The sequence below is a fragment of the Crocuta crocuta genome, unplaced genomic scaffold, assembly GCF_008692635.1.
Source record: "Crocuta crocuta isolate KB4526 unplaced genomic scaffold, BGI_CrCroc_1.0 scaffold27, whole genome shotgun sequence".
In the NCBI taxonomy this organism is placed as follows: Eukaryota; Metazoa; Chordata; class Mammalia; order Carnivora; family Hyaenidae; genus Crocuta; species Crocuta crocuta.
Window position 1 is genome coordinate 2070693 of NW_027532250.1, and position 9778 is coordinate 2080470.

The 9778-nt window shown below is 48.3% G+C and overlaps 1 protein-coding gene across 3 annotated transcripts in view; it reads right to left on the reverse strand.

Annotated features, from left to right (window-relative positions):
* The window catches only part of RTF2 (replication termination factor 2), a 40490-nt gene that overhangs the window by 21610 nt on the left and 9102 nt on the right, over window positions 1–9778 (reverse strand). For all 3 annotated transcript variants that reach the window (XM_077778299.1, XM_077778298.1, XM_077778297.1), the window contains exon 5: window positions 7983–8061. In XM_077778299.1, the coding sequence (XP_077634425.1) occupies window positions 7983–8061 (79 nt within the window). The remainder of the gene's footprint in view (window positions 1–7982; window positions 8062–9778) is intronic.

Here is a 9778-nt window from a genome sequence, read left to right on the forward strand (position 1 = left end):
CTGAAGTGAATTTAGAAATATGCCACGGACGAGACTTCCTTATTAAGCACAGACCACTCTTAGAGCTTCGAGGAAGAAATCATGAGAGGAAAGGTACTGCTCAGGGCACCGCAGGGGCGCACGGATCGGCCAAGCGGGGCCTGACCACCTCCCTAAACAGTTGCTGCCAAGCTAAGCCGCAAGTTAGAATAAGAGCAGATCTTGTTTTGAAGATACGGCTGTCTGTGAGATTCTAATAAAGAGCAAACTCCCACTGAAAACAGAATTCTGCTTACCTAAAATGGTGCTCTTTGGCTGGGAACCATGTGATTGTGTTCTGGTAACCCTAGAAAAATACAGAAGAGTCTACTTCTTTTGGGTAAAACGAAACTAATCCAGAGTTGAGGCACACTTTCTTAAAAGGGCTGCTGTAAGCTTCTGTAGGCTCGAGGCATTAATCGTACCTTCTGCCCTGATGGCTACATACTACGTCTGGTCTGTTCAACACCAACCACAACCATGGGGGGCTTTGGGGCATTTGAAATGTGGACTGTGTGCCTGATCAAGTGACTTTTAATCTTTATTTAATTTAAAAATATTGTAATGAACTAAAATTTTAATATTCCCATGTAGCTGGTGGTTACCACATTGAACAGCATAGGTCAAAAGCAGGAATGATCTTAAATCTCCCTACTTCACGGACTCGGGTGTCTAAAGAGTCCATGACCTTGTCATTGTTCTGTTGAGGACATTCTGTATATCCTCTTGGGCTAAAAGAGTTCACGGCACTGTACAAGACTAAGAACGTACAACCTGTAAGTGGCACCACGTAAAACAACTAAAATAAGGAAATACACGTACAGTTCAAAGGCAAAGTCTGAAGCCTCAAGAAGCTGAAGTTTTGCAATGAAACAGAATCAAATCTGCTTCATCAACAAATGCAGCCCTTGGAGAGCACAGAGCTCGGTAGAAGGAAAAGAGCCTCCCAAAGCACAAGTCAAATGTAACTGCCCACAGAACATGAACATCACCACTGCAATGAGCATTTCTTCCACCTCGACACCTAAGTCCAAGCACACAGCGAACATGTTAAGACCGTCAGAGACAAGAATATAGGAGCCCACACTTTTACAGGCAAACACAGCGCTCACGGAGGGTACCAACGGGCTATGTTCTGACTGGCTGTTTGGAAAGCTCAAATTCACCATGACTGTGTCCCTGTATTTTATAACAACTCACTAGCAAGTTAGGTGCAAAAACCAGTTTTCATTTCGATGTCCATTCACAGCACAGTCACACTGCCAGGAGAGGGTCCAATAGAGATGTCTATTTAACAGATTTGCTCTGAGGATGAAGCACTTAGAATTCTAATGTCTGACATGTCTCTCAGATGAGGAAACCGAGGCACAGGGCAACAATGGGGCTTTCTGGGAGCACATGGCCAAGCAAGCGGAGCTGGGATTTGGACCCGAGCTGGCAGTCTGGCCCCAGAGCCCAAGCCTTTACTACACCGCCTCACCCCGTGCAAAGAAACACACGAACTCCCCCGACAGAGGATCAGACGGCACAGCAGCAGCTTCCTCAACATCTGACTTGAGCAGTAGGTAAAAGAGTAACAACAAAAGTCACTCAAAGGCAGGGTGGAGCGCAGCAACAGGAGGTCCAGGGAAGGGCGGGCTGGGTTGCAGTGGGAGAGGAAGCACCGGGAGCGGTGGGGGCTGACGTGCAAGCCTCCCCCAAGGCTGGGCCAGGCGGGCCAGGCCAACATGGAGCAGCAGCCTCCGCCAGCGTTAGAACTAACCGGAAACTGCTGCTCACTCGGGAGTCAGACTCTCACTGTATTCATTTGTAAGAACAAAATTAAATCACACGCAAAAAATGTCTGAAATATGCTGCTCCAGACCGTATCTTTTTTAAATTTTTTTTTAATTTATTTCTGAGAGAGAGAGAGAGAGAATGAGCAGGGGAGAGTCAGAGAGAGAGGGAGATACAGAGTCTGAAACAGGCTCCAGGCTCTGAGCTGGCAGTCAGCACAGAGCCCGACGCGAGGCTCGAACGCATGAACCATGAGATCATGACCTGAGCCGAAGTCAGACGTAACTCACTGAGCCACCCAGGCGCCCCTCCAGACCGTATCTTAAAGGTGATGCATCAATAGGGATCTTGAGATAATTTCTCTTTCAGGGAGTAGAATCTTCTCGCTAATATGCAGACTCTACTGTTCAATTTTTCTACTGGATTTTTCTTACACATGAAAAAGTTTAAGGTGATGTGTATCATGTGGTTCCCTGAGGCCTAATACTTCCAAAGACCATGAAGACAGCAGAGAGCTAAGATAGCCCTAAGGAGGGCGGAGCCTGGAAAAAAAAAAATCAACATTTGCAGACCACTTTTGAAGATACCCCTGCCCTAACATTTTCTCCCCTTTCCATTCTACCTCTCCACAGAAGGACGCAAAAGAGGGGCTCCTGACTGGCTCAGTCGTTGGAACATGAGACTCTTGATCTCAGGGTCTTGAGTTCAAGCCCCACACTGAATGCAGAGCTTACTTAAAAAATGATAATAATTTTAAAAAAAGAACCAGCATGAGTATAAGTTTTTATTCCACTTTAGCTTTAAAATATCCACAGCACCCCACTCGCCTACCACAAAGTCTAAATAAATGAAGCCAGAAAGGGACAAGCTACCGATCACACTTCTAACATCTAAATTAGGGATTCTTACACTTCATCGTGTGCGCAAATCCCCAGGGCATCTTGTTAAAATGCAGATTTGGTTCCACGGGTCTGAGGAGGGAACTGGGAGCCTGCAGATCTTAAAAAGAGAAAAACAAAAAACCTCCCAGGTGATGTCAATATTGCAGGACCACGGATCATGCTCTGAGTAACGAGCACAGGGTTTATTTTACAAACTGTAATTACTCCAATGTGTTTCTCCTTGTTACAAGAAGGGAAGAACACAGTGGGGAATACAATTAGGTTTTTGGCTACTGACTTGTTTACAGTGAAAACAAACAAAAAAACCTAGCAACTACACCTCTTTGGACCCTGCTGGCTGAAATCAAGTGTGCACACCGCACGTCTGAGAGCACGGAACCAGAGCGATCTGAAACCCTCGGGTCTCCTCTAGTGACTGAAAAACCAAATGTGAATGAAACTACAGAGTGAAGAGTAGAGAAAACATATGCCCTGAAGTGCCCTGAGGCTCCTGAATCACTCTTACAACGCCGGTTTCTCTAAATTTCAGATGTTATTTTACAAAGGGAAAATATCTGTTTCAGACTTGGACGCTGCCGCTTTATCTCCCTTCGCTGGCGTGTCCACGGTGTGCTGCAGCTGAAAGTCCTCCATCGTTCTTCCTGTTGGCACTGTGGCGAAACGGCTGGGGTTCACGTCTCCCTGGGCACCAGCTGCGCCCCCTTCCCCAGGCTTCCCTGCCGCTATGTCAGGTGCTGTCCCGGGCAGCGTTAAGTCTGGAAGTCTGGGCACTGCTTCCGGGCCTGGGCCACGAAAACCGCCTCCGCTGCGTGCTCCCCCGCTGCTCTCTCCCAAACCCAGAGGAGGTCTGAGCCGCAAGACAGCAGGAGCCCGAGTCCCTGACTTTGCCCTGGAAGAAGGCTGCCCAGCCAGGAACTTTCACTGTATTAGCCACTGGAACTTGAGGGCTGTCTGCCTTAGGGGTCAGACAGCCTTGGCTGACATACTTAGTATTACTGAACTTCGGAGACTTTAAATTACAAGTAAGGGGCACCTGGGTGGCTAAGTCAGTTAAGCGTCCAACTTCAGCTCAGGTCACGATCTCACAGTTTGTGGGTTCAAGCCCCACGTTGGCTCTGTGCTGACAGCTCAGAGCCTGGAGCCTGTTTCCAATTCTGTGTCTCCCTCTCTGCCCCTCCCCAGCTCGTGCTCTGTCTCTCTCTCAAAAATAAACATTAAAAATATTTAAAAAAATTACAAGTATGAGTTTGATTCCTGTAAACAGTATACAAATTTGGCATTCAGTTTATTATTTTAAAACGCTATGGTCTGAAATCTCCATCGAGAGGATCTAAGAACGTACTATAATCCGTCCCGTCACGTGTCAGAATCTGAAGCCCAGAGGCTGAAGCGATGCTCCCGAGCCAGTGCTGGTGTGGGACCCAAAGCTGACGCACACCAGGCTCCCACCATTCGCTGTGTGGACAAATGGCTCCCACTCACGTGTGCACTGAATGTCCAGGCTCTTTCATTTTCTAAAAGGCAGTGTTATGTGCTGAATGTATCCCCCACAAAAAGTTGAAGTCCTAGCCCTCCGTACGTCAGAATAGGACCTTCTGTGGAAATCAGGTCACCGTAGATGTAATGAGTTAACATGCAGTCACGATGCTGGGCCCCAAGCCAATGCATTTGGACATAGATAGAGACTTCATGGAGAGAACACTGTATGAAGACTCTAGGGGAGAAGATGGCATCTCACAGCCCTTAGGATGAACCAGCCTTGCCCACACTGTGATTTCGGACTTTGTGGCCTCGAGAACAGTAATTCCTGATGAGTCACCCAGGTTGTGCCTTGTTAAGGTGGCCCTGGGGAGCTGATACATAGAATATTCAACCTCACTCTGCAGGGGCAGTTTTCACATGAGTCCTGGAAGCTAAAAGTGCTCACTATCTGGCTTTTCTGGCAACAGTTTTCTTTCTTCTTAAGAAAATTCTCAAAAAAAAAAAAAAAAAGAAAATTCTTGGGGCACCTGGGGGGCTCAGTTGGTTGAGTGTCTGACTTCGACCCATGTCATGATCTTGCAGTTTATGGGTTTGAGCCCCACATCGGGCTCTGTGCTGACAGCTCAAAGCCTGGAGCTGCTTCGGATACTATGCCTCCCCCTCTCTCTGTCCTTCCCCCCACCCATTCTCTCTCTCTCAAAAATAAGCATTAAAAAAAAGTTAAAAAAAAAAAAAAGAAAATTCTTTCCCTGAGATATTCCTGAATGATCCGGAGGGTCTGACAGCCGTGGGGGCCGCCCCTACGGAACAGGAAGCGCCAGCTCTCCTGGTTCTCACTGCCCTCGGTTCCCCTTTCTCCTGCTTCCTTCCCTTCCCCTGAAGTGGTCAAGGTACTGACGTTTAAATGTTTACTAGCATCCAGGGCTGCCGGGGGGGCTCAGTCGGTTAAGCGTCTGACTCTTGATTTCAGCTCAGCTAAAGATCTCACGATTCATAAGTTCAAACCCCGTGTCTAGCTCTGTGCTGACAGCACAGCACCTGCTTGGGATTCTCTCTCCCTCTTTCTCTGCCCCTCCCCAACTTGTGTTTTCTCTCTTAAAATAAACAAACTTTAAAAAAAAATTAAAAGTTTACTAGCATCCAGTCAAACTTTCCAAGCACAACACAAGACGAGCCGTGCCGGACCCGCTAGCCAGAGCTCCGGGCGCACCGCCCTCCCCCCTGCCGCCCCCCACACACCCCGGAGGAGCCCTGCAGGGGTCAGAGAGCCAGTGAACACCTACTCAGAGCCCTTCCCGTCAAGGCAAGCCAGAAGTCTGAAGGAGCTGAAATGGGAGTCCCCAGGTCACCATCTGAAGTCTCGCAGACACGTCTGGGGTCCTCTCTGCACACCGCCCCCACGGGCCCTTGTACCACTGGGGGCCACGTCCCGACCTCTGGGAAGGTCTGACTGAGAACCATGCTCTGCCTTCGAGGCTTAGAACAAACGTCTCCTCCTTCATAAAGCCACTGCTCACCGGCACAGTCAAAAGAAAGTTCTCTGGCCCCTGAGCTCTAACAACATCTTTATCATCCACTTGGTAGCTGGCTTCAAAAAAAAAAAAGAGAACAGGAGCACCTGGGTGGCTCAGTCGGTTTTGCATCCAACTTCCACTCAGGTCATGATCTCATGGTTCATGAGTTTGAGCCCCGCGTCAGGCTCTCTGCTGTCAGTGCAGAGCCTGCCTCGGATACCCTTCCCCACCTCTCTCTGCCCCTCCCCCACGTGTGCACACTCTCTAAAAAATAAACATTTAAGAAAGAAGAGGATTCTTCATCTGACTTATGCTTCCAGCAGGACTGCGGTCTCCTGGAGTGCAGACCGTGCCTTCTCCTTCGCCGGAGCACCTGTCGCCCCACCTTTCACACAAGATGTTCTAAGCACACGTGAGTAAATGACATAAATCAATTTCCGAAAGCATACTGTGAACGTCTTCTCTTTTGTAAAAGCTTAACGGGACAGACTCCAAATTCTGTGATGGTGGTATTCAGTCACCCCAAACTGGAAACAACTCCATGCCCCCCAGGGACTTCTTCACCAGCAACTACCCTCTGCCCATCTTTGAGTCCCAAGCACACGGAATCACGCAGGGTGTCCTCCGTGTCTGGCTTCTCGCGCAGAGGGACTGCTGTGAAACTGCGGTACACACGGCCCAGTTTACAGCTGCCCCTGGCTTCCCACCGCACTCAGTAAGGTCCAAAAGCCCCAAGGTGGGCGGCCGCGCCCTCTATGAAGTGACCCCTACCTGTGAGTTTCTTCCACTTCTCCCCCCCCTCCTTCCGTTCTCACTCTAGCCACATCCTGTCACTTCTCAGCTGTCGCTCCAACTCTGCTTGGCTGGCTCCTCTGGGTCCTTCAGGTCAGCCCTAACCTCCAGAGGTGCCTCTGTCAGCCACCACCGTGCCAGCCACTTCTGGGACGTCACCCCCTGTGTTTCCTTCCCGCCATCTGTCACAGCCGCAACTGCCCTGAGCCTCCTTCCCTGTTACCGGAGCGCCTCTCCAACTGGGATGGGGGCTCCATGAAGGCAGGGACTATGGCGATCTCACCCACCAGGCTCCCACCATACAGTGCCCGGCACACGGGCTGGGCCCGCTAGGTGCTCAGTGAAAGCTGCACTCTTTCAGTGAGAGAGTAATTCACAAGAGGGGGAAGCAGAACGAGGGGCCTAATGAAATGCAAGCAGAGCTGACACGGGGGAAAGGACAATCAGGAGCTGTTGGCATTCACGACGTTCAAGTAAATGGCAAGTTTTCCGCGGGCGAACAGAACACGAGAGACACAAACGTCTGGGGGCTGCGGCAGCCAACGCCGTGAAAGCAGGGCCACGGGCATTTTTGTCACGTGACCCGAGCAGGTGCGCTCCTACATCACCTGTCTGCCCTCTCGCCTGAGCACGTACTGAAGACACACACGTGCCCTGCAGAGCGGCAGCTCCGGGGCTGAGAAGATGCACAAGCCTCGCTCCTGCTCTCGGACACTCAACAGGAGAAGCACAGAGGATTTTCAGGGGCAGCGGAAACACCGCCTGTGCTGCTATAATGGTGGGCACGCGTCATCACACATTCGTCCACACCCATGGGATGTGCAAGCGAACCTTCACGCAAACCGGAGGTTGCGGGTGATGGTGAGTGAAGGCAGGGTCATCAGTTATAACAAATGTACTCCTTGGTGGGGATGTTGATAATGGGGGGGTGCTGTGTGTTGGGGGGTCAGAAGGAATAGGGGAAATCCCTTGCTTTCCTCTTAATTTTGCTGTGAACCTAATGCTATTCTAAAGAAGTAAAGTCTTATGGGGAGGGGGGGGCGGGGAGAGAAAAGGGGAAAAAACCACGAATCACCCCAGTCCTGTGGGGAACCCGCCACGGAATACGGAACTACCAATTATGTTCTGATGAGGTGAGCGAGCTAACAAGGTGCCCAGGGACCGGGGAAGGAGTCTGCACAGCAAGGATCACAGGGGGCATGACCTCCCCTGGCTGGCGGGTCACGTACACGGAACAAACGCACAGCAGGGCGGTCAGGGAGCAGCCCAAGCCTGGCCTGAGCTGGACAGGCCGGCAGGGACAGGTCACCAAAGGCTCTCTGAGTCTGTTTCTGGAAAAGAGGAGCCACGGAAGGGTTTGAAGCAGAGAAACAACGAATCAGATCTGTTTCAGAAAGAACTGAAACCTGAGGAAATGACACATGGGGGGGGGGGACCCTAAACCGTCCGATTTCCTCAGCTACCAAGAAGGAACAAATGACAGGTGTCAATAACTCACTGTGTGACAAACTTCTGCTTTTATCTCTTTCAAGGCTCGTTCAGAAAATACACAACCACAGCACCGCAGGAAGCAAAACCTGGAGAAATAATCCAAAATGGAAGATGACTTAAATAATAATTTAAAAATCACACCCAGATCATCAGTTAACATTTGTTCAGTTTAGACAAAAGCCAAGAACTACAAAGAGAAAAATGGTCACGTTTGATTCCATTAAGGGAAAAAATTAGTACATCCTATACACACATTTCTATGTAGAGACAGAAACAGAGAAATAAAGGCCATAGTTCCATTCCTGATCCCTTGCAAAAATCCTTTAGAATCAAGTCTCTCCTACAAATAAAATAAATACATTAAAAATAAAGCTACAAGCATAAAAAGTCAAAAGGCAGAATAGGAACTCAAGGAGAGAATATTTTAAAAATATATGAGATTGTGTGTTTATGAATATTCAAAATGGTCTTCAAAAGCAAAAATAAAGTGTGTTAGAAAAATGGGCAAAAGGCATTCACATGCTATTCGCAAAAGAACTATAATTGGCCAAAACATAAAAGATACTTAACCTCAACTGTTAAAGAAATTCACTGCAAACAACATCATGGAACGTTTTACGTAACCAGCAACAGCAACGACGAAAGAGACCGAGGTGTCCAGCAGGAAACTGTCTGAGGAAACAGGCCTGACTGGGGGTGGGGGGGGGCACAGCACAGGGATCTTGGAAGGACAATTTGGCAGTGTTAAGCACAAGAATCACTTTTTGCAACATCTCCTATAAAACCTGCCCACAAGTGTGCAAATGTGTAAGTTGTGTGGGACCGCGCTGCTTGGAACAAGGAAAAAGAAAGAGCTTAAATGTTCGTGAACAGAGGAACGGTTAGTTACGGAAATCAGGAACGCTCACACAGCTGTTAAAAAGGGTAAGGTAAGTGTATATGCAAGGCCATGAAAATATGCTCAAATTAGGGAAGTGAGGAAAAAAGAGGTTACGAGATATGCACAGTGTGTTTCCATGACTGTGGGAAGAACGCACGTTAATGTTTCTACTGGCAGAGGCTTAGGATGGTGCATGTGCACTGGGGCTGGGGGGTCTGTTACACTCCAAACAACTAAGAACGCTGCCACTGAGGGAGGGGATTGGGGGAAAGGGGCAAAAATCGTCAAGTGTACACTTTACATGTTCCTCTAAAAATGCTGCAATAGAAGGGCTTTCCAATTCCCTAGGGACTGTAGTGGCTGAGAAGGCCTCAACAAAAACTCAACTAACAACACTACCAAATTCACTTACTGTTGTTTAGGACCAAAAAAAAAAATTCTACTTTATGGATGCTTACTAACTACTAGTAATTTAGAAAATTATTTTTCTTTAAACGAAGCCTCAATGTTTTCATTACACTAGTCATTTATTTCTATTTTTCCTCTATATTTGAATCTTTATTATATAAAATTTAATAAATGTACAAGCTAAACCTCAAATCAATTTTCTAGTGTGGAGGCCCTATCAGTAGCAGGAGGGCAAAGCCAAAATACACGAAGCTCAATTCACTGGGAAGAGAAAAAGGCGATTAGGCAGCGAGTGAGAGGGAGAAACTAGGGAAGCCACAATTGGAGCAAGAGCTATATGTAACCCCTGCTCAGGACCCCAGAGTTGAGTCTGTTTCTGCTAAGTTCCTCTTCTGGAATGAACCACGGTTTTCTTAAAAAGAAGTGGGTAGCCAGACCCAAAAGGTCAAACACTGATATGAAGGCAATTTCTAGAAGAGGCAAATCCCTGAAGACAGACAGCAGATGAGGTGGCC